Here is a 24,855-nt window from a genome sequence, read left to right as displayed (position 1 = left end):
AATCAGCAAATGTTAGTTACAATCTCAAATTTCTGAGCTGTAGCCACCCAATGAAATCAGGACCCCCCGTGTAAGAGAAGGGATGGCCGTGTGGGAACTATTCTGTGCAATCCAAGTGATAACATTAGGAAATGTATTCTTTATGGATGAAACATAGTCCCCCAAACACCCTCATTTTGCCCCTATACATAACATGCCATTCAAAATGTATCAGATGATTATTTAGCCTCTGAAACATATCGTTCTATGGAGCAAATCCAAACAGGCAAACTGGGTAGAATTTTTCACTAATTCTTTTCTTTGCCGTACAAGTCCATTTAGCTTAAATTGTGCTTATTTCTTGGCAAATTTACATGTGAAATGAAGCACATTGTCTTACTGGTAACCTTACTTCCAAAGTGTCAGCCGATATTTGTGCTTGCAATTTTGTCTTTTCTCACAATATTTCTTTCTCCCATTTTTCCCACAAGAAAAATATTTTAATGAGCATTTACAGTGTTCTCAGGGCCTCAGACATGGTCATGGGATGAACCAATGCGGCTTGCTGACTTTGAAATGATAGAATCCCAGGCTCCTTGAGTTGGAAGGGGATTTGGTGTGATTTTATCCAACTTTGGGGTTGGATTAAAAGCCATCACCAAGATAAATCTTATATGTGATATCATTTACCTGGTCAGAGATTAAGCCATAATTAGAGCTTCAAAAAAGGCAAGTACTCAAAATAAGAGGGAGTAGAATAGAGAAGTAAAAGAAAGATGGGTAGGGTTTTTTGTTTGTTTGTTTTGGATTATTTTTAGGGGAAAAAAAGGGCAGCATGGTGGTGGTAGAGGATTCAACTTTATTGAACTTCTTTATCCTTATCTTAGCATTTAGGATTGTTTTTATTTTAAATTACATGTAGGATGAAAGGCACCAAAATATTTGTACTGTGGGACGTGAAATGACTTTACACTGGCTCCAAATCTACGTCATGAGCATGGGGATCACACTTGAGAGGGATCCCTGCTGTGTGACTCAGCTTTTCATCACTGTGACAAAATACCTGAGAAAATCACCTTAAAAAGAGGAAAGGTTTATATGGACTCATGGTTTCAGAGGCTTCGGTCTATGATCAATTGGCCTTGTTGCTTTGGGGCTGTGGTGAGTCAGCACATCATGGTGGGGAGCATCCAATGGAACAAGGCTGCTTACCTCTTTACCAGAAGCACACGTGTCCCATCCCACCTCTTTGCAGAGATACCCCCAATGAAACAAAATTTTCAACTAGGCCACATCCCTTAAAGTTTCCACCACACGCCAAGCTGGGGACTCGGCCTTTAACACGTGGGCCTTCGGTGGCCATTCCAGATCCAAACTGTAACACCCACCTTAGGATTTGGGGCCTTCCAGACCTCGGTTTGACATTTGCCTTGACCTCATTCTGACTCTGTGTGACTTCAGGTAACCCACATCTCCTCCCTGAGCCTTTTCTATGGAATGAAAAGAAGACCCAGTGACCACAGGCACTGCAGAGCCGGGAGAAGAGAGTGCGTAGCTGACCACTGCACAGCACTGTCCACAATCAGCACGGCAGAGTGCTGATTTCTGTGTAGCCTCTGCTGGGATCCTTCTAGCCATGGGGAGCTCTGTGTCTTCCAGAGCTGCTGCCTCACCCATCGATCACCTAGGAGTGGCTCCTGTACTCAGCTCATCCGACCCACCCCCTGTGGGCCACCTCCTTTTTCAACAGCTTGGGACACCAATAAGCCATCAGTGCAGAGGGCAGCCTCCCACCTGGGCAGACATGAATGGTGCTGTGAAAGGAAAGCTCCTCACCTGGCTGAGATGACACAGAGGGGACCCGCCCCCAGCCTCCACATACTCTTGGTGATAACTCCCTCCCACCCTGGGAGCTGTTCTGGGCAATCGACGCCCCAGGACGTAAGGCCCTGGTCCCAGCGTCTCCATAAGATGCACCTGGGCACGGTGTGTTTAAAGGAGTGGCAGCAAGCTTAGAATGGCAGGCACCAACTCCCAGAGTCCTACAGTGAGCAGATGGAAATAAGAGTCCATCAGGGGAGATCCCATACGACTGCCCTCCTGCCTGCCACTGTGTCCTGAAGGTGGAGGTCACCCCTCTGTGATCGGAGAAAACTTGCTGGTCCTCACTTTGGAGTCCCGTCTCAGTGATCGTCACATTTGCCCATGCAGATGTCCTTCGTTCGTATCAGCTCACTGAGGTGGGCACAAGGAAACAGGGAGACAATAATGGTTTGAAGCCAGTTACTAAAAATTGAGCTGAAGGTTTAACACCTCGGGCTTTGGAGCGGCTCACTCAAATCCTAGCTGTGTGCCTCTCGGTGCCTCTGTAAAATGGGGTCGAGAACATCTTCCTCGTGAACAGATGCTTTCATGGAGTGCTGAGCACAGGGACAGGCACCAGGCAATGCGGACAGTTGGCATTGGCGGTTGTGGTGTTATGGTAGAGCTTGGGAGGAACTCCACCACCCTCCCATCCTGTGCTCAGACCCCAAGACACCTTTTCCAATGCCCACTGGCCCTGTTGCAATGGTTGCATTAAGCATCTTTGCTCTGTTCCTAAGGACCATGCAATGACTTCAGACTTGAAATGCACCTAAACTAAACTGTGATGGGGGGTCAGATGGGCATAGATCAGATTCTCACATCACCCTCGTTCCTATGTAACAGGCTGCATGACCTCTGCAAAAGGCCTGCTCATGCACGCATATGTACATGCATGCTCACACACACTGACACACATGCACACTCACACACGCTCACACACGCTCATGCGGAGCACGACAAACAAGTAAGCCTGTCCTGATCATCAAATGACTTGCTAAGTCACCTCCAGGAGGGAGAAGAAGGGAACCTGGATTCCTGGAGGCTTACCTGGTAGAAGGAACTACCACCTGGAGCCTTGGAGATGCAGGGAGGCCACACCATGGACCCTCCGTGTCACCTTAGGCAGTGTTTCAGTTCTCTGAGCCTTAGTATCTTTTTTTCTGTCTGCCCCCACAATGGTGAACCCCAGAAACCCACCCTTCATTAAAACTCAAATCTTCCCTCTTTCCAAACAGCATGATCTAATCAATCATAGAAAGGGAGAAAATGGACCTCAGCTGTCCATGATGGTAGCTACTAACTCTAGGAGGTTATTTGATCTTAATTCTGAACAATTAAAATGAAATAAAATTTAAAATCCAGTTCTCTGTTGCAAATACCATATGTCAAATCTGAATAGCTATGAGGCTAATGGCTACCATTACTAAATGGCACAGATAAAGAATATTTCGATTGTTACAGAAAGTTCTATCAGACAGCACTCATTTAGACCATCCAGCCATTATGGATAATAAAAATGACAGATAATGGTCATTAGTTCTAGTGTAGATATTAGAGGTATACCTGCATAATAGGAAGTAGGGAGCTAAACAGCAGAAGAGCATACAGTTACTGGGTACATACTTTAGATAGTGCTATGAAAGGAACCTGTCCCCACCTTGCCCCTGGTTTCCATACTGAAACCCCAATCCCTAAAGTGACAGGATTTGGAGGTGAATTATTTGGAGATGATTGTGTTTACATGAGGTCATGAGGGTGGAGCCCTCCTGAGGGATCAGTGCCTCTATAAAAACAGGAAGGGACACCAGAGCTCTCTCTTTTCCATGTCATTCGAGGACACTGTGAGATGTGGAGGCCATCCATAAGGCAGGAAGAGAGTCCTCACCAAGAATCAAATCAGTTGACACCTTAATTTTGGACTTCCGGCCTCCAGAAATAGGAGTCAATGAGTCTGGTCAAGCTTCTGTAATTCACATGAACTGGGTTCTTCACCCTGAAACCAGTTTTGAAAAGAGCACATCTTCCTGGGGTGAATACCCAGGGTGCCCTGTGGCTCTCAGCAGGAGGCCAACTGCAGCCTCTGGGAAAGGCCAGGGCCGCCCCTGTGTTTATTTTTGCAATGAATGTCTTCAGTGGCTGCAGTGTCTCCACCTCCCCAAAGGTTTCCAAATTGGATTTTCTTCTAGGTAATGATGAACAGACAGCTAAATGTCAGCCCTGGATGTGAGAAGACTAGAGGGTGGGTTGGGGGGTGGGGGTGGGATTCCGTGCACTTCTAAATCTTTACTGCCACCTGGTGGTAAGTTTGTATTAGGAGACTGGAAACCTTGATGCAAATTGCTCAGTGCACCCAAAGAGGCAAAGAGGGTGTGAACCTGGGCTGCACCCACATCCAGAGCCAAGCAATGAATCTCAGTCAACTGACAACAGCCTCAGGCAGGGGGAACTTTCCTGCACACTTTCAAAGTGAGAAAATGGGCTCAGAGAAACTGAAAACCTATTTTATTTGAAGAACATTTGCATTAAAATTTACATGCATTGTTCCCAGAGCTACTGAAGGTTTGTACTGGATTTTGTTAAACTCTGAGAGGAGATTAATAATCCTGGGTGGTTATTCATGATTATTATTATCCTTTTGTGAAAAGATCAATGGGGTAACAAACATTTATTGAGTATGTGCTTTAAACTGGACGTTATTCTAAGATTCCTGCACATTAACTTACTTAAACTTCATTCTGACCTGTGAAGTTGGGTACTGTTAATCCCCTCATTTTTCAGATGACAGAATGAAGACACAGAAAGGTTAAGTAGTTTTTCCCAAAGTCACACAGCTTGTATATGCTGGGATTTCAATGCAGACTGGCCACAGAGCTAAAAATCTTAATCACTACATTATATACCATCTCCCAGACAAGAAGGGATATCTAGGGCCCGTCCCTAATCTCAGTAAAAAACTCAAGGCACCGTGAAATCCATGCTGTCATAAAGAGCCACCTGACCCAGATGGTCCCTAGGATATTGTTATACCTAGATCATCCTTTCTTGTGCCTTTGTGATCATCCTTTTCTTGTGATTATGCAAATTAATGTTTCAACAGATTGGGCCATAAGTCACACTGTAAGACCAGGAGCCGGGTTTCCTTTTTTGGTCCACAGCCATCCACGTACTCAACAAGCACAGGAGTGTTGTGCAGAAACCCCACGCTCAGGAGGACGATGATGACAGCAGCCCTTGCCCCAGTCACAGAGGAGCAGGGGAGCTGGTGATAAGTCCCAGGAGGCAGGAGGCTCCGAGTGCAAAGGAAGCTCAGAGCAGGGACACAGAACCCAAGCTGGGGAGAAGAATCCAGGAAGACTCCCTAGAAGAAGTGACACCCCAGCCATTGGGAGGGGAGTACATCTCGGTTTCTGCTTCCTTCCAAGGGGCAGGTTCTACCTGGCCTCTCTCTGGCCCTTCTTTCACTCAGCACTCAGAGTTGGAGAGGGACTTATGTGATTCACAATCTGGGGACACATAAACCAGGGTCATGTGACCGCACACTGCTCTTCTTTAGAGAGAACCTCCTGCTCACCACTATGTCCACCTGGAACCCAACGTCACTCCTCTGAGCTACCCAGGAGCTCATTTGTGAGGAAGCTGACTGCAAAAGGCAGGAGGGGGCAGCAGAACAAGATGGGAGGTGAGCGGCCTGGATTCCTGGTGGCTCCCAGGCAGATGCCAATCCACGTGAGGTTCAGGAAGGGGACATGCGGTGGCATTGTCTGCCAGGGTCCTTGTTTGGGTAGGAAACTGCTCTCCAGCTCCGAGTGGTTCGAGGTGGGGAGGGGCTGCAACCACAGAACCCGCATCACTCCCCAACGTGGACAGAGACGGCAGCGTGACACAGTCTGGGCCAAGCGCATTTCTCCAAGAAATGGCAGCTGGAGCCGAGTTGGACAGCAGCAGTGTCCCCTTCTGTTCCTCCTAAATGTTGGCACAGCTCTTGTTGAAGTTGCCCTTGGTTAGTTTCTATTGCTTATAACCAAAGAGCCCTACTGTCCGCCATGCTCCTTACTTGGACGTGAGATGCCATCCTGCCTGGGAAGAATGTGCTGGCTCGCTCTAGTAGAGTTACCCCTGCCCCAGCCTGCCTCCCTCCAGGCACTCACCCCCTCACCACTGGGTGAGGGCTGAGCTCTAGGGTGGGGAAAATCCAGCGCTTCTCCATTCCTGCTGGCCTGGCCTCCCTCCAGCTCATGCCTGGCGGCCCCCACCACTCCTACACCCGTGCAGCTCAACAGTGAGGGCTGTGTCCTCCGCAGACTGGGACTCCCAATTCGTGGAAGTTTCGCGTCTGTCGTCTTATTTGTCGTCCACCCCCACACACAGCCATCCTGGGAGAATGGTCTCCATTCTACAGAAGAGGAAAGAGGTTCAGAAAGGTTAGGTAACTTTCCTAAGGTCACATACCTGGTGAGTGACAGAATCAGGATATCCCTGAACGGAAAAGGCCAGTGTCCTGAGGCACCAGCATAGCACTCAGTGGGATAGGAAGCTTTGAAGCAGCCACTGGATCTCTCTTCTTCCTGTTCCCAGAAACCAGGCCTCACAGTCCCTCAGGCCTGACTCCTTTGTCACATGTCATGAGGCAGAGATGACTAAGACAGCAGAAAGTTTTTCCAACATGCTGGAATCTGTATTGCTGTCAGGATTAAGGGTCAGGATGGAAAAGAGAGATCATGATAGAAATAGCTGGCTGCGTGTTCTATTAGGTTTCATGTTCCATCCTCCCTCAGCTGCTGCTGGAGGGGAAGGGCTCAACCCTCCTCTACAGGCTGTTCCTCTGCTTAGCCTGGTTTCTGGAAGGTAGAAATGGCTAATCTGATAGGTCAGGTCTAGAACATTCCTTGGCCCCATTTCCATCAGTAGACAGACAGTACCATCCTGCGTTTTTCCGTCTTCTCCTTGAGTCTGTATAATAGGCAGACCCAGGTCAGCCTGTCATCGCAGGGAGGCAGGACCAACTTCTTTCCTGCCTGTCCACATCTGCCACTGAGTGGGCAAACCAGGCTGGAAGCAGCTGCAAGGCTCACTTCTATTTTCAGCTCAACTTTGAACATTCTGAAGCAACAGTCTCTCAACTCAGCCATAAATTAAGTGGTGCTTTTGTCCCCCACTTAGCAGGAGTTGTGCTAATAAGTGTTAAACACCCAACTCTTGTTGGGGGGCAAAAACAACCCTGATCGGCCAGTTTCCATAATCTGACAATTTCCATATGTACATACTCTCACTGTGGCCAACCTCAAGGTGCCAACACAACATCATTCACATTGGCATACCATTACGTAGTTCTTGCCAACCTACAGATGCATTAGGCATAAACAGCCTCAAGAGCAGAGATAATAGTAAAATATAGCAATATACATATATAGGAAATGATGAACTGTCAATATTTATCTTAGTTTTAAATATAGTTTAATTGTAAGTTAATGCCATTTAATTTTTTAATAATAGTTGTGTTTAACAGTTCACAAAATTCTTGAACATTGGATAATCTGCTCTTGTGAGCCACACATACTGGTTCCTGTAAGCCACCCTGCTTATCCAGTATACCTGGCAATGGGTGTTCCTGCCATCACACTTCCCAGTGCATATTTTCCTTTGGGGGAACAACCTCTTCCATTCCATGTTGTTCTGGAGAAGCTGACAATCACACGATCCCCATCCTACTGGATGCTGATAACAGGAGTTATGACCAAAACTGGGCAAGCTGTGGGGCAAGTGGTAGATGCCAGGACTGGGTCCGTGCATTCCTAGGAACTCACCCCACTCACCCACCCTTACTTGGTAAGTTGTGGGCAGCAACCCAGACAGCCCAAACACATGCCTGCTAGTATTCATGCTTATTAAAATATCCTGGTCCTACTCTCCTCACCCTGATCTCTTGCAGGTTGTGCTCCTTCCCGGCAGGGTCACTGGGACTGATTATGGCTTTATGCAAGGGCCACACCTCCTGTTCTGCAGGGTCTCTTACCATAGAAGCTCTCTGTTCCTCCCTCCCCTTACTCTTGCTGGTGGTTTCTCGCCCTGCCTTTCATAGTCAAGAGTCTGTCTTTGTCGGTGATGGGGAGCTATATTGGATAGCTTCTAAACATCAGGAGCTTATTTCGTACAATTCTGGAGGCTAAGTCCAAGATCAAGGTGCTGCCAGATTCTGTCTGATGAGGGTCAGGTTCCTAGATAGTGCCTTTTAGCTGTGACCTCACATGGTGGAAGGAGGGAAGGAAAGGCCTTTTGGCTGAGATTAATACCCTTATAAAAGAGTCCCCAGAGAGTCCCCAGAGAGGGGACTCTTTTATAAGGGTATTTATCTCATCCATAAGTGTCTTACCTCGTGATCTAATCAAACTTCTAAGTCCCTATCTCTTAACACCATCATCGGGCATAGGTCTCAACATGTAAGAGGCACAGTCAGTCAGTCTGTAATACAGTCCCTTTATTTATTTGAGGGCCGGGGGTGAGGGAGTACTGGGAATTGAACCCAAGAGTGTTTTACTACTAAGCTATATCCCCAGTGCTACCACCCTCCTTTGAGACAAGGTTTTGCTAAATTGGTAAGGCAGGCCTTAAACTTCATTTCAATCCTCCTGCTTCAGCCTTCTGATTTTAGCTGAGATTACAGGCGTGTGTCACCGCCCCTGGCCTAGCACCATTGCTTTATTAAACTCTTTTGAATTATCCAATTTTTGTGTGTCACTGTTTCCTGCCAGAACCCAATTTACCGTCACCCACACTTCCTACTCTGCTCTGTTCAGGGTGTTTGCATGGGGGCTTTGTGGCCCAGCAAGTAAGAACACAGGCTCTGGAACTGGCCCCTGTCTAAATTGTATTTACTAGCTGTAATATTGTGGCCACATTACTTTATTTCTTGGTGCCTCAATTTTGGCCACCTATAAAATGAGGATAGCAGTCTCTACCCTACAGGATCATTATAGGTACTAAGTGAAATGGTCCATATAAAAAGCTTAATGTTATGTGTGATGCCTAGAAATTGCCAGTAAGTAGAGATTATATTGTTTTAACATAATATGTTATTATTAACTATAGTCATATGCTGTACAACAAATCTCCAGAACCTGAACATTCTTTCTGAAATTTTGTATTGATTATATGCTCCTACTGTGAACTCTTCTTTGGCCTTTTCCAGATTCTTTTTCCCCTGAAACTGGAAACCCAGAATTTAAACCTGGGTTGAAAGGACATGTGCCACATGGACAGCACTTAAGCACCCCTGCTCCACCCATACCCCTGGCTCCCACTGAGCCCACTCAAGGCCTCCACAAGAACTCCCAAGTGCTGTTGGGAGCTGGGACTTTAAGACTAAGCTGTGAACCTATTTGCTTCTCCAGCTCTGGTCTGCAGGAAATGGGCAGGTGGGAGTTGGTGGGAATTAGGTCTAATGGCAGCTGCCTGGCTCACCTGTGCTGTAGCAGAGTTTCCTACTGCAAGTTCACTTACAGCTGTGTGTGTGGGCGCTGAGGCATCAGGGCTGAGAAGATACGGGGATCATTGTCCTTGATGGCTTGCCCTGTCACCTGTTATTCCCAAGGCACCAGGAGATGCAAAGGGATCTGAACTTCTTGGAAGAAATGCCAGATGCTTCTGTTTTACAGCTCCCTGAAGCTTCTGCATCTGTACCTCACAGAGGATCATTTGAGCAGTCTTATAGACCTGAGTTCCACCCTGGCTCTGCCGTGTCCTGGCTCTGTGCCTGGGGGTAAGTCACTTGACTTCTCAGAGACCCTACTTCCTCACTTTTAAAACATGCCAAGAATAGGACCCATCTGTCACAAGGTGGTGGGGAGCAGCAGATGAGATCACTCACATCAACTGCTTTTCTTGTGCCTAGCACACGTGGAAACTTACTAAATGGCCACTTTATATGTTCTGGGTTGGGCTGTCTGGACTCTGAGAATGGAAGAACAAGGTCCCCTGGACATATCTGTCTCCTTATGATCTCTGTACTGGGTTTTCTCCATGCTTGGTTTATTCTTATTCTCATTAAGATTTTTCAGCCCCTTCCCATTACTGGTCTGGTGAGCCTGAAATTTTCTGGGAAAGCAAAAGAGCTTCTCCAGCAGCAATCAGCCTGGACTCGAATCTGGCATCTTCCAGGAAGGAGAAATAAGGCTCCAAATCCCCACGCAGGGTGGGAGGGCTCCTGTAGGCAGAGCTGAGTCTGCCAACTCTAGGGAGAATTTATATAGTCTTTATTTGGTCTACGTACCTGCATAGTGTTTTGCAAACATCTGAAGTCACTGCTGAGATTGAGAAACAAGGAGCCCTTACTTACCCTGTACCCACATTCCTATCTTGGCAATACTGACTGGAGCTAGGTGTCTGTTCCCCATAAGTCTCCCTTGGCTTCCTGTCTTCAGTTGCAGGGTTTCCAGACTTGCAAGCATGCGCATTTGCATCCTTAAACTGGAGGTTGCTGCACATGCTTCTGTGTGTGAATATACAACTCCCAGGGTTCCCACCACCTGACTTTCTCACTGGCATCTACACCCCCATACCATAGATGTAGCTTCCTATCACTGCAGATGGATCATCCGCACTCTCCTCTAAAGCCAATCTCTCTGCTAGGAGCTAAATCCCCCCACCACCACTCCCACTATGGTCTGTTCCTGTTCCCTCCAAAATTCACGCTGGAAAATGAATCCTCAATGCAACAGTGTTGGAAAGGGGGCCAACACATAACCTGAAGGAAGTCTTATACCATATCTTAAGTAATTTTGTCCATAAAATACTTTCATGATGTAAATTTTCCACTATGGTGTCACATATGCTCAAAAAGTTTTTGGTTTTGGAGCATCTTGGATTTGGGATTAGAAATACACTATTATTGGCTCTCTTTCTTCCTACACTCACTCCCTTGCTGGTCTCACTTGATCTCACCCTTCAAATACACCTACATGCCCGGCAACTCCGCAACTTATAGCCCCAGTCCAAGCCTTCCTCTGAACTCCAGGCTTAAATAGCCCCCAGCTACATAGCATCTCCATTACCAAGTCTAGATGTCTAGACAGATGAGCCTCACTTATCTCAGACTAAATAGCTGATCTTCTCCCCCAAACCTGTGGTCTCCTGTCTCAGACCTCAGTAACCCTGTATTCCAACCCCCTTATTGCAGCACCATTTTTTTAGGGCCACTAATCACTACTGCCTCTTAAATGCTCTTCCCATGTGCCAGCTGAAAGCCCTATGGTCTATTCACAACGCATAGGGAGAATCTTTAACCTACAAGTCAGATCATGTCACACCTTGGCTGAAAGCCATCTAACCACTGCCACTTGGAATAAAGGCTGGTGTCCTCATCAGGGCTGTAAGATCCTACACACATGGGCCCCTCTGGACTCACCCCCACCACTCTCTCTTCTTGCCTCCTGCTCTAGTCATCTGGGCTGTTGGCTGCCTTTCAACAATGCTGGCATGCTCCCCCTTAGGCCCATCTGCCTGGAACATTCCTCCAGGTTTCTACATGGCTATGACCCTCAATCTCTTCCAAACCTTGTTGAAAAGTACCTCTCAAGAAACCCTATTTGAGCTGAATACTGTAGCACACCCTGTAATCCCAGCAGCTCCGGAAGCTGAGGCAGGAGATCTAGAGTTCAAAGCCAGCCTCAGCAACAGCAAGATGCTAAGCAACTCAGTGAGATCCTGACTCTAAATAATATACAAAATAGGGCTGAGGATGTGGCTCAGTGGTTGAGTGCTGCAGAGTTAAATCCCCAATACCCCTCCCCTCAAAAAAGAAACCCTATTTGAAATTCTACTTTGCCTTCCTCTGATCTCTCCTTACCCTACTTTGTTTTATCCTCCTAAGCATGTTATCTTCTTGATACCATATTGTGGTTTGCTATTTTAAAATACTACCTGTCAGTCTGTCTCCTGACCCCATTCTAAGGAAGGGGCATGGACATACAACAGCACTTGACAAGTATTTCCTGAATACTACACATGAATTTCTAGGAAGAATCATGGCTTTGATAAGACTAGTAGAGAGTTTTGGTTTCCAAAAAAAATATTTTTTAAACAAATAATAAAACACTAAACATTCGCATGGACTAAAAGATGTTTTTAGGGGAAAAAGTCTGGTTTTAGTTCTGGTCCTCAAAGAACCTTTCTGAGCCTCTAGAGATACAGCAGCAGAACTGAATATCTAATTCCCTCCTACACATCCATCCTTCTGGTTTGTGTGAATGTGGTGATATTGGGGGCCCTTCCTCTTGTCAGGAAACTCTGAATGCTGGCTTAGCAGCAGCTTCAATACCCTATAAGGGACTTCCCCCAGCAGCGGCACAGAGGAGAGAAACCATGAGATTTACCACACAAGTGGGTATTGTATGTGAAGTATGTGCTGGGAGCAACAAGAACAGCAGTAAATACAGAACAGAAAATAACCATCTTTGAAATGACAACAAATGGGAGACATTATCTAAGCACTAACACCTATGGAGGCGGCTGCCCAGCTCTGGAGGGCAGCAGCTCAGGACAGAGAGGCCGACTTCTTTCCAGGTTGCCTGGTCTTCAGTCCTTGTAACTTCTCATCTTTTAGCGCCTTCAGGAATTTATCTGCAGGAGAGCAAAACAAACAGCTGTAGTAGAAAGGAGGACTTTCCCTAACTCTTCCTAAGCAAGCTTCTAGGAAGCAACTGTGCTCCCTACGTGAGCCCCAAACCATCTGTGATCCAAGGCAGGGGTGGGGAGTGGGTGGGAAAAACCCAATAGCCAAAACACATCTAATGGGGAAATGCAGTGTCAAGAAATCCAGGAGTTTGGGCTGGAGTTGTAGCTCAGTGGTAGGACGTGCCTAGCACGTGAGGCACTGAGTTTGAACCTCAGCACCACATAAAAAATAAAGGTATTGTGAACATCTATAACTAAAAATTTAAATTTTTTTTTAAAATAAAGAAATCTAGGTGTTAGACAAACCCAAGTTTTCTAGGGATTGTTTTCCTTCCATGGCTATAAGAAAAGGTATGTTACAGGGGTGTCTGATGAATCAGAACTATTCTCATGGCCCCGTGGACCTAAGCACTTAGGTTATTTCATAATTCCCTTCCTTGTGTGGCAAGGGCAACCAGTTTGGTTTGTGTGAATGTGGTGATATTGGGGGGGCAGTTGGAGTGGTCTTTAGCCAGAACAGGGATGGGAAAGGGCAGTTCATGGCTACTGAACACTAAACTGTGCAATAGGCCCCAAACCATCTTACCCTTGGACATGGAGAAATTGGCTCCCACACCAGAGGATACCTGCCCACATGAGCACACCAGGTCTGGCCTGGTCCATATCCCTAAGACTTTGAATCTAAAACCAGATGGCAAAGTCCAGGACCTTGGTGAGGGACTAAAGGGACACAGGGAGGCAGCCCTCCAGCACTGAAAAGTGAATGTCTCTGGGGTTCCCCTTACAGACACTACAACTGATCCTCACCTACTTCCCCCACCTCCCTCCAGAAGACTCCAGTTTAAGAGTGAACATTAAAGGTTAACTTCTCTAGAGATAAGAGCTGTCCGTGGTAGGTGAAGCTCCCTACTCAGGGATGGGGTATTATTGTGCAGGATTAAAGTTCAGAATGCGGGTAGTGGCTGGTGAAGTTTCAGGTGTGAGGTTTAGAATCCAGATTAATAGAATAGTTCAGGATGTAATTTGAGACTAAAGGGTCCAAAAATTTCAGATGTGTGGTTGCAGGGAGGAGTCGGTTGAAATCCAGGATGGGGGTGCGGGTCTGGGTTCTGGGGGACAGATTTTTGGATCAGGGACTCCTGGGGACTGGAGTCTGAGCCTAAAGCCACATTGTGGGGCTCAGCATGGAGCCAACGAGGGAGCCAGGGCAAAAAAAGGATGGGCTCAGGTGGCCCCTGAGGGGGTCACGCACAGCGCTGGGAGTCGAAGCCATCCCCAGTGATGGTGAGCAGCTCCAGCTCCTTAATTCGGATCTCCAGCTCGCACAACTCCTCCGGGTGGGAGGCGGAGGCAAGCCGTGGGGTGGCGGGGCCGGGGGCCAGGGGTGAAGCAGCCCCCTCGGGGCCCGGCGGCGGCGAGTAGAAGAAGCGCAGTGGCTCGTAGGGGATGGAGGCCAGGCCGGAGGGCCACGGCGGAGGGCAGGGGCGCTCGCTGGGGGGACCGAGGCCAGGCGGCGGCGGAGGGGCCGGGGCCGGAGGTCCCTGAGGCAGGGGTCGGCCCCCAGCCACCCCACCGGCCGGCGCCCCGCCCGCCTTCAGCGGCACGAAGAGCTTCTTCCAGATGTTAAAGTCGCTGAGCGGGGACGAGGAGATGCCGCGGTCGTAGAGGGAAGGGAAATAGAGGGGCGGAGCCGGCCGCTGGCTCATCGTGGGGCTCTGACTGCCGCGCCGCCCCTTCGGCATCTTTTGAATGAGAGGCTGCGTGGGAGGAACCCCGCGCCCAGAGACTCGCGCCGGGGCCCGTGTCGCCGGGGTTCTCGGGTTCCACAGGCCACGCCCCGACGGAGCGCGGCCCCACCCTTTCTCTCCAGCCCCGCCCTAGACAGGCGGTGCTCTGAAGTCCGGAGGCCACGCCCCAGAACGTGGCCCGCCCATGACGTCAGGGCTCGCCTCTGTGGTGGGAAGGCCACGCCCCAAGGCCTAACCCGCAGGTTAACGCAGCGCTGCCTCCCAGCCTGGCCGCTTGGCTGCTCCAGCTGCTCTTCGGTTCCTCCAGCCTGTACGTGTCTATTCTTACCCAGAAACCGGAAGCAAGGAGTTGGCCCAGGCTGCGAGAGAAAACCTTTTTCAGCCTTTCTCTCCTTTTATCAGGGAGAGAAAATGTTTCCCAGCAGTCTCCCCCTGCGCCAGCACACTTCCCTCATTGCCTTAGTAACCACTCCTCGCTGCAGAGCCCCGGAGAAAAAAGTGGCTGACTGCTCATTCCCCACAGTGGCGAAGCAAAGGAGAAGAGGATTGGTTGGGAATGGGTGTTAGAACCAATCCATGTTTCTCCGGCACACTTAGCAGTGTCGTAGAAGATTTTGGAAAACAGAATTCTGGTCTGGATTTGTAATGGCCCTGAAGGAAATGATGAAGTTTTGTTCTCTACCAAATGTACAATATCAGGGGCTGACAGGTAACACGATAACCACCAAAGGAAATCCTGCTGGACCCACCTCAATCAGTTCACTTGTTCTTCGTGAGAGACCTGGACATTCTGTCCAAGGGACGTGCTTAAGTATGCATATGAATAGCCTGTGAGTATTAGTCATAAACTGGGGGAAATAAATTTTCCTTGAGAGCCTCAGCCTAATGTTCGTTGGTGTAAATGCATAAGGAGTCAAAAAGTCAGAGTCAGTAACAGCTCTACAAGTGAATGCTATATATACACATGCTGTGTGTGTGTGTGTGTGTGTGTGTGTGCGTGCGTGCATGTAGCTACAAAGCAGACAGATGTCCAAGCTGGATAACTTTTGGCAAGTTATTTGACTTCTAAGTAAGTTTTCTATCAAATAGAAATAAGAGAACCAGACTGCCTCCTTGAGTTATTTGTGATTATCAAGCAGAAGAACAGTGCTTCAATGTGTGAAGCACTTGAAACTTAGAATATGCCCAAATGCAAGGGGAACTCTCCCCACAGAGAGGCTTATCTGCAACTAGGGAGGCCCCCCCACACACACACACACACTTAGCTGTGAGCTTCTTGAGGGCAAGAATCCAGCCCAAGGATCCTCTAATATTGAGCATATAATAGGGCCTCTAATCCCAGCAACTCTAGAGGCTGAGGCAGGACATCCATCTCAAAACTTAGTGAGACCCTGTCTAAAAATAAAAAATAAGAAGGGGTGGGGATGTAGCTCAGTGGTACAGCACCCTGGTTTAACCCCCAGTGCTACAAAAACAACCAACCAAAAATCTCACAGGGAACTGATAAATATTTGAAACTTTTTTAACAGTGTTATATGTAATGGGAACTAAAGGAGATACCACCCTAAAATATGCCACTTATGGTGTAAAGAATTATTTTGAGGCAAAAGCAATTGAGAAACAGCAGTCATAAAAGAAACCTTGTCTGCCCCTTCCTGCCTAAAATCAGAGTATAAATTTCCCATTGTGAAGATGTCCTTCCTCCTGTCCCATGCCAAGAAAAGGAGAACTCATTACTGAGAAGGTACTAACTTCAGTCTAACAAATCTTGCCTTCCTGCAGTTTCTCCTATTTGTTTACTTTACCATAATTGATTGTCCCTGGAAACTCAAACATTTTCCCCCTTTCTCTGGTCACTTTTCCACAATTTATAACCCTTTGGTAAGTGGTATATATAAATTCTCAAGCCTAACCACTTCTTTGGGCTTCCCCTTCCTTTCTACCCTATGTATAAGTGGGTAATAATTCTTTTCTTCTGTTACTCTTTTTTCTATTTAATTCACAAGCCCCAGGTATAGATATAGGAACCAAGAGAGTAGAGGAAAAATGTTTTTCCATCCTGTAGAGAACCATCATAGTGGTAAGAGCCAGGTATTTGGACTTACACCTGGGACTGAGTCCTGGATTGACATGTACTTGGTTGTGTGAATGAAACTTTTCTGGACCTCAATTTTGTTTTTCAGTGTATTTTTTTAGTTGTTGGTAGACACACTACCTTTATTTTACTTTTATGTGGTGCTGAAGATCGAACCCAGCACCTCATGCATGCCAGGCAAGCGCTTGACCCCTGAGCCACAGCCACAGCCCCAGCCCCTCAGTTTTTTAATCTATATAATGGGAATAGTAATGGCACCTACTCACTTGGATTGGCAAGATTACGTGAGATATTCTAAGTACCTAATCATGATATTTTGCTCAGTAAAAGTTAGCTTTTGTTATTATGTATTGAAGGTCCTTAGAAGGGAAAGAAATTTTGCCATTGTTTTGTAAATGATGGAATATAATCACATTTTTACATGTATATATCCTTTTGAAGAGGAAAAGCTTAACAGATTTCCCACCCTTCCTTAACTCCAAGATAATCTGAATAGATTTTATACTGGATAGCTTAAATTATATCCTTGTGGTTATTGCTGGTAGTTATTTAAACAAGAAACTGATGACAAAAAGTGTTTTCTCTAACAACTACACAATAAAACTCAAGTGCCTCAATCAACAAACATTGAGATAACCCCAAATCTGAAGATAAAGTCCATAGGGGGTAATAAGAAATCACAGTAAATAAGGCAGAATTCTATAGGTTGTTTTGTTATGGCAAGATTGCAATAAATCACCGAGTTGATTTTAAAGCAGGAGACAAAACCATTTTTATTCACCAGCCAGCAGTCCAGATTCACCAGCTGGTGGGCCAAGGGGCAAACTGCAAGTCTACACCCTTTGACACCCTCCAAGAATTAGAGTACACCTTTATAGTCGTATGCTATGCTAAGCAACTGTTGATGGGACAGAGGCAGGGTGTTCCCACCAGAGAAGCATTTCCTACATGACATGAAGTCTCAGAAAAAAATAGAGTCTATTTAGTCATTTCCCATATAGCCTGGCACATAACAGTTTGTGCAAATAAATCTTCTGAAAACTCAGGTTGGTGATGCAGAGATACAGCAGGCTTAAATACAACTTAAATAAAACCCTTCCCTTCCTGGGTTTCAAAGCTCTGTGTCACCTGCCTCTTACTCACATTCCCCATTAAGCACCAGCTGTTGGAGCTGGATCCAATTCCAAACACTCTGAGCCCCACCTTCCTGTGGAACCAATGGAAAGGCCTTTGCAATAAAGGTCAGCTGCAGAAAGTGGCTTGCTAATAGCACTCCTCTGGACAGAGCCCTCTCACCCAGTGGAGGGCCTGGTTAGGAAAGCCACAGGCTGGCTGCAGCCTTTTCTGTTAGAACAAAGAATAGGCCACGGTCAGGCAGGTGGGTTCTTTCTTCGCCCAACTCACCAGTCGGTTGGGGCATAGAAGTTCCTCTCCAACACTCTGACTTCCACTCTCTGTGTAACTCAGGCTGAATCACTGCCGCTGCAGTTGGCATTTGGAATTTTCGTTTGCAGAGCCCTCTCCAGCCAGGAGGGAATGGAGCAGCTGAGTCATTCGCCTGCTTCCCTCCATCATCCCATTGCTTCCTTTGGAGATAATATAGAACGCCCCCTCTGGCTTGTTCCCCTAGGTTCCCTCCATTGCTTTAGCTCTGCGTCTGGACAGACACCCTGCCAGCCATGGGTGCTTGGCAGTTTTTGGGGGGGTCCTGTAGTGTTTGTGGCTTGGAATGCAGGTTGAATAACTCTTATCCAAACTGCTTGGAACAGCTGGGTGTGGCAGCACATGACTATAATCCCAGGGACTCAAAAGGGTTGAGGCAGGAGAATTGGAAGTTCAAGGCCTGTTCAAGGCCTCACCAGCTTGGTGAAACCCTGTCTCAAAATTTTAAATAAATAAATAATAAAAATGCTGGAGCTATAACTCAGTGGTACAGTACCCCTGGATCCAATTGCCAGTACTGGGGAAAAAAAAAAAAATCCCAAATCGCTTCAGACCAGAAGTGTTACAGATTCTGGAGGTGGTTTTTTGTTTTTGTTTTTTGTTTTTTTGTGTGTTTATTTTTGTGAGGTTTTTAAATTTTTATTTATTTATTTATTTATTTATTTTAGGATTTGCATAGACTACAGATTGAACTCCTCCTAATCTAAAAATTTGTAATCCATGCTCCAAAAGCTGAAACTTTTGGAATGCAGATATGGCTCTCAGGAAGTTTTGGATTTTGGAGAATTTTGGATTTCTGGATTAGGGATATTCATCAACCTAGACAACAGAGTTGTGTTTGAATCTAGGATTCTGTGAACATGGGATTGTCAGATCAGTTCTCTGAACTTCAACTTTCTTTTTTCTTTTTTTTTGGTACTGGGCATTGAACCCAGAAGCACTTAACCACTAAGCCACATCCCCAGCCTTTTTGTGTATTTTACTTAGAGACAGGGTCTCACTGAGTTGCTTAGGGCCCCACTAAATCACTGAGACTGGCTTCAAACTCATGATCCTCCTGCCTCAGCCTCCTGAGCACCCAGCTCAACCTCAACTTTCTGATCTATAAACTAAATAACTGCTTCGTGGGGGTTGATGTACTTGATGAAAATAGGCAGTCCTGGAGACACATAGTAAGTGCTTCCTAAAGTATGGCCGGGGTTTTTATACAGTTATAAATAACCCAGTGCAGGGCCTGGTTAGGAAAGCCACAGGCTGGGCTGAAGCCTTGGGCACTGGTGAATTGATGAGGTCAGTGGAGCGAGGGGGTGTACCACCCCTAGAAAACCAAACCCACTCCAGATAATTTGGCAAGGCCCTCCCTGAGAAGCTGAGTATCTCTGACAATGATAATAGGCATAGAGAGAAAGGCCACAATGTCTCAGGTTGCTTGTCTTAACTCATATTTTTCTAACCCAAAGCTGTAGGTGCCATTTTTCCCATTTTACAGATAAGGAAACTGAGGCTTGGCAGGTAATTCACCCAAAGTCCTATGGATGGTTAGCATCAGAGTCAGCAGGCTGGCTTCAGTGGCGCCTCTTCACCCTCCACAGCTGCCCCACTGTCCCCCAGCACCCAAGGCAAGGCTGTGTTCATGACCTCTGGACTGCCACCTCTCTTCTCAGCAGGAGGCTGGCTTTCATTGGAAGTTGTTTGTACCAAGATTTAAGGGCCAATCTAGTCTAAGAAACCCAGAACAGACTTCCTTTATTATTGATTTGAATGAACCATTGGTGGGAACTCAGGCCCACCTCCCTTTACAATGCCCTCTACAAGCAAGTTTCTTAAAAATGCACTCCAGCCCTTATTCCTGTTATTTGGTAGATGTGTTCCTACACAGCTGCAGAGTAAGAAAAAAATTCTTTTTTAGTAAACTGAACCCTGAAAGTATTTTAATGAAATACTGTGTGCAGAAGCCTAGAAGATAAACAGGCTGGGTTTAAAACCCCCCTGACCAGCATCAACTAGCTGGGCTACTTTGGGCTAACTGTGTCTCCAACACTTATTGACCATGTACTTACGAGTTCTCATGTTGCTGACTGAAAGAAATAGATGTGTCAGAATGTTCTGTCGGTAGCCACAGAATTGGACACAGATTTTTACCAGAGGGCTATAAGATGACTCATGGAGTCAAAAGCTTAACTAGCTTTTTTCAATGGTTCAGAGACCAGGGCAACTTCAGGAATTCAGGAACAGGAAGGAATCAAGTGCTCAACAAGTTTGGCAGGCTATTCTTATCTACTTAAGGCCCCTTGCTGCTTTCACCCACAGAGGCTGGAATAAGTAAATGCTAGCTTTGCCAACGCCCACCCCCCAAGACACAGCTCCAGCCAGAGGATATGATCAGAAGATAGTTGGGAGTTTTCTGGGGAATATTTTACTTTCCTAGTAAGAGAGACAAAAATGACTGAACTTTCCCCTTCATTTTCTCTTCCTGCCATGAACTTGAATATAATGCAAAAACTTGTGCAATCATTTTGTGCTCACAGGATAAAAACAAGAATATCACTGAGATTCCGGCCTACCTTCCTGAGAGACTCATAGTCCAACTCCCCCCACCAAAAAAAAATAAATTCTTTTTCAGTCCTTGCATAACTCCATGCAATTTTGGTTAGAGGAGAAATTTTGGTTAGAGGAGAGTAGGTTACTTGTATTAATAGTCCCCGCAACATAAAAAGATAGATGTAATTCCTCCAAATTTCTGGACAGAAATTTTTGGTGGCCAGAAACAAACTTTCTCAAACTAGTTCAAGGAATAGAAAAGGGGAGAGGGCATTAGAATAAGGCTAGATCTTACTGAATCCAAGGGTAGGCTTCTGAGCCCCAGTCAGTAAAATTGTGTTGCCATCTATAATCTGTAAGCACTCTTAAGGGTTTGGGTATAGACAATACTATTCATAATAAAAATTCAGAAAATCAAGTGACCTGGTATATTAACAGTGCATAAAGTAGGGCCTGGCACATAAGAAGCTCTCGAGTTATGACCACTATGTTCCCTGGTCCCACTAGGTCCATACTGGTGGAGAATATGAATTACAATTCAAAATTCCAGTTCCGGCCACAACACCAGATCACACTAAATATGACAGCTACTTAAACCAATAAGGGCCATCCTATTGGTGTAAACACTTTAGGTGGCCTGATCGACCTATCTGTAAGCCCACAACCAGGTTGGTGGGGTCAGTGGGAGACAATGAGCAATGATTATATGTAGGCTCAACATACTGAAGCTATAACTAAGAATAGCAAGTGCAAGAACAGCAATGCCCTAGAGGAGCTGATCACAGAAAGGAATGCCCCACCCACAGCTGAGGAAGTTGGAGTTTCCCAGTTTGTTTTCTGCAGGGCACATCCTTTCCCCCTTCTCTGGAGACTCAGAGATCCACCCAGCAGCTGGGGAAAAAAGAAAACATCCTTACCGCCAGTGAGCACTGCAGACCCCTACCTAGAAATTAAGGCACTTAGTTGAGTGTAGTGACACTTGCCTGTAATCCCAGCAACTTGCAAGGCTGAAGCAAGGATTGCCAGCAAACAATACACAGTCCAACTTAGAGTAGTATCATCTGATAGAGTCTGATTTTCTTCCATAAAACATCCAGAGATAAGCAACTGCAAGGATTGCATGTTTAAGACTAGCCTCAGCTAAATTGCAAGACCCCATCTCTAAATTTAAAAATAAAATAAAAAAAGGTTGGGAATGTAGCTCTGTGGTAAAGTACCTTTGGGTTCAACCCCCAGTACCAAAAGAAAAAAAAAAAAAAGAAAGAAGAAATTAAGGCACTCAGTGTGTTCATTTATCTTGCCCCTAAATAATAACGAATGTATATGAACAGCTTTAGTTTAGACAAATAAGATTATCTATTATAAATTTTTATACTGAATAATAAAAGAAATTTGAAAAGAAGACCTCTAGTCAGTTCCTACTTATGTCAGCCAGTGCAATAAATGCACTATGATTCACTGGAGGTTGAAGACCTCTAGTCACCTGTCCATTGCTGTGACAAAATAATTGAGATAAACAACTTATAAGGAAGAAAAGTTTATTTTGGCTGACAGTTTCTGAAGTACCTGACCATGCTCCACTGCTTTTGGGCCTGTGGTGAGGCAGAACATCATGGCAGGGAGCATATGGCAGGGCAAAGCTGCTCACCTCATGGTGGCCAGGAAGCAAAGAGGAAGAGGAAGGGGCCAGAGTCCCAGGATCCCCTTCAAGGGCTGTCCCAGTGACCTAACTTCCTTCTACTAGACCTCTCCCCTAGGTTCTGCCACCTCCCAATAGCACCACCAGCTGGGGACCAAGCCTCCTTCTACACAGGAGCTTTTGGAAGACACTGAAGATCCAAACCATAACATTCATATATTTGAGCATCTTTATTATTGCCAGACCCTTTACAAATGCATTCTTTTGAGCCTCGAAATTCTTGAGGTAGGTGCAAAAAGCCAATGCTTAAAAAGGTTTTAAAAAAACAACAAAAACTTTTAATCAGAGATCTAGCAAATTAGTGGATGATACAGAACCCAATTTCCCAACTACTAAACCCACACACTTTGCTGCCTTCCTTAAATGAAATCTCTCTGATAAGCAGTGGACATTTAGAAACAGTGGCGGACACTGCGTTCTGAAATGATCTTCTGTTTCCAGAAAAGTCTAATGCGGTCCTGTGAAGCTCACACTGTTGGGGAATTTTTCAGTAACAAATGACTGCATTTAATGTTTGCTTTCCTAAGACAGCAAATTTTTTTTCAAAGCACAAAAGCACCAGGGGTTTATTCCAGACTTCCTTTCAAAGTTAGCCTGGAAAGTACATTAAAGTCAGCGTGCAAATGGGTAAGTCAGTAGAGTGGTTTACCTAGGGAGCTGTGAAACTATTGCCTTGGTGGCCTTGAGCCATTCAGCTAACTTCTCCAAGTGTAGTTTCATCTTATGCAAAGTGAGATCATAGTATGGATGAAAAGGTACGTAAGACACTGAGCTCAGTCCGGGGCGATGGCATATGTCTGTAATCCCAGAGGCTTAGAAGGCTGAGGCAGAAAGATCACAAGTTCAAAGTCAGCCTCAGCAACTTAGTGAGGCCCTAAGCAACTTAGTGAGACCCTGTCTCTAAATAAAATATATAGAAAGGGCTGAGGATGTAGCTCATGGTTAAATGCCCCTGGAACAAGGGGAGGAAAAAAAGACACAGAACTCAGAGCCCTATACCAAAAAGCTGCCTTCGTTGAAATGAATGTCAGGTGGGTATGACCGTAAAGGCAGCTTTGCCTTCTCAGCACAAGAATCCTTTAACAAGAAGAACTGTTAGCATTTAATTCAGATCTGTTTGCAAGTAACAGAAACCTATGTGCATCAATAGGTATGAACACCGATAAAGAGTTGACTTACTGTGCAAGATAAATCATTGGGTCCTGCTGAGGACTAAGATGTATAAAGCTGGTCCATTCTCTCAGGAAGCAGAAGTCCAAAACTCGTGAACTGGGCAGACTCGTATCAGGACACACACCACATGATGTTCAGTCATGGGGCTGACTATGAGGACACAAGAAGAATATACCCATACCTTAAAGCCCAGTACGTCCAAGGTGAACTTGGACAATGATCAGCACCCTTCAGGACATAAAATGAGTTCCACTTACCCACCCATCAGATATACCTTGCACACCAGGCTCATTCCTCAAAAAAGACCCAATGGAGTTGTCACTAGCCAATACTGACACTATGACAGTTTCTGTAAAGTCATGCAAAGATCAACAGATTTAAGATCTTCCAGGTCACACTCAGCTCCTCTCCGGCCTTTTCATTGTTGCTTTTGGGTCCAAGACTCAACCTTGGTCTGTGGCATTATCATAGCAATGTTCTACACAAAGAAATCTCAAGGCTTAAGGCAATCTATATGGTGCTTGCTGAGTTCAACTGATCAGCAGCCCTCTACCCACCTAGCAGCACCCAGATTCTGCATTAAAGAACTACCTTTTCCCCAATGTACTCGGGCCAAGAAGTGAACACATGTCCCAAGAGAACAGGCAGACAGTCTCGTATTGGAATCTGAATCTTGAGAGAGACTTTTCAGGGACTGCTGGCTTTGGGGAATCTGGAGGCATTTCCCCACAAAGTTCTAAAAATTTCATTTTCTGCATAAGTGAGTCAAAATCAGTTCTTGTTCCTTAAAACTCATATAAGAGACTCGGTCAGTGGCTGTGGGCACTTCCTCAGGCAGAAAAAGGCCTACTGAGGAAAGAGTCCTAATTAGTCATGTCTTGAATAGATGATGTGAAGAAAAACAGTGTTACCATGGATCACTCAAGGCGGAGGTGAGGAAGTCTCTGCTTTTCAATATTTAGGTAGTGGCATCAACGGATGAAAGCCAATACTGCCCAAATGTCCTTCTTCAATTTGCCACTGCTGAGCATACCGCATCTGGACCAATAAACCACACTCATCCATTTGATTATATTCTATTTTCAGAAAAGCAACATTTTTTGCATTACCATCTAAAAGACTACACAATGCATTTCACTTGTAGAGCAGATATAAAATCAAGAATTTTCTAGTTAATCAATAAATTCCTCTTGCATCTGCATAAGCCATGCTATGCTATTAAATACAACCAAGAACACAGGAATACTCATGTCATTAAGCCTATGGGATCTTAAGAATCATACAGTAACAACCATGGGGGAAAGGAAAACTTTTGTCCTCCCAAAAGGGATATACCATTGTTTAGGAAATAGGAAGAGCTTCCAAAAGCTTCAACATTGGTGACTATGATTGTTATGTGGTCAGGCTATATGGGCAATGACCAAAGCGACTCCATTTTTCCCTGAAACTCCACATCATGTAAGAAATGCTTCTCCCAGGGAAAGCCCCACCTCTGTACCCATCAACAGTTGCTTAGCATAGCACATTTGGCAACACAAAGTGGCAATCCTTATATAATGTAAAAGTGTTCTCTCTTTGGCTCCCATTTTTCTTGGACAATGTACCCTGTCAGAAATTGACTGTCTTTAACTTGTACTCAACTA

General features: G+C 45.8%; 1 protein-coding gene across 1 annotated transcript; it reads right to left on the bottom strand.

Annotated features, from left to right (window-relative positions):
• Positions 1–8,299: 8,299 nt before the first annotated feature.
• C4H11orf91 (chromosome 4 C11orf91 homolog) lies at positions 8,300–23,197 on the bottom strand. Its single transcript, XM_005327427.5, has 2 exons — positions 13,766–23,197; positions 8,300–12,459 (listed from the first exon to the last, which is right to left on the bottom strand). Exons 1-2 carry the CDS (start codon positions 14,253–14,255, stop codon positions 12,374–12,376), a joined length of 576 nt encoding a protein of 191 aa, XP_005327484.1. The 5' UTR covers positions 14,256–23,197; the 3' UTR covers positions 8,300–12,373.
• Between the last annotated feature and the right edge of the window lie 1,658 nt (positions 23,198–24,855).

Source organism: Ictidomys tridecemlineatus, chromosome 4, assembly GCF_052094955.1.
Source record: "Ictidomys tridecemlineatus isolate mIctTri1 chromosome 4, mIctTri1.hap1, whole genome shotgun sequence".
NCBI lineage: Eukaryota > Metazoa > Chordata > Mammalia > Rodentia > Sciuridae > Ictidomys > Ictidomys tridecemlineatus.
Note: the sequence above shows the minus strand (reverse complement) of the source record. Positions and strands in the feature narration are given on the sequence as shown.

Bases quoted from the DNA above. Each gene is read 5' to 3' on its own strand.
- C4H11orf91 (XM_005327427.5), bottom strand. From the start codon at position 14,255: ATGCCGAAGGGGCGGCGCGGCAGTCAGAGCCCCACGATGAGCCAGCGG. The intron at 12,460-13,765 runs GTGCGTGACCCC...GCTCTCCTGCAG, and splicing joins TGGCTTCGACTCCCAGCGCT to ATAAATTCCTGAAGGCGCTA.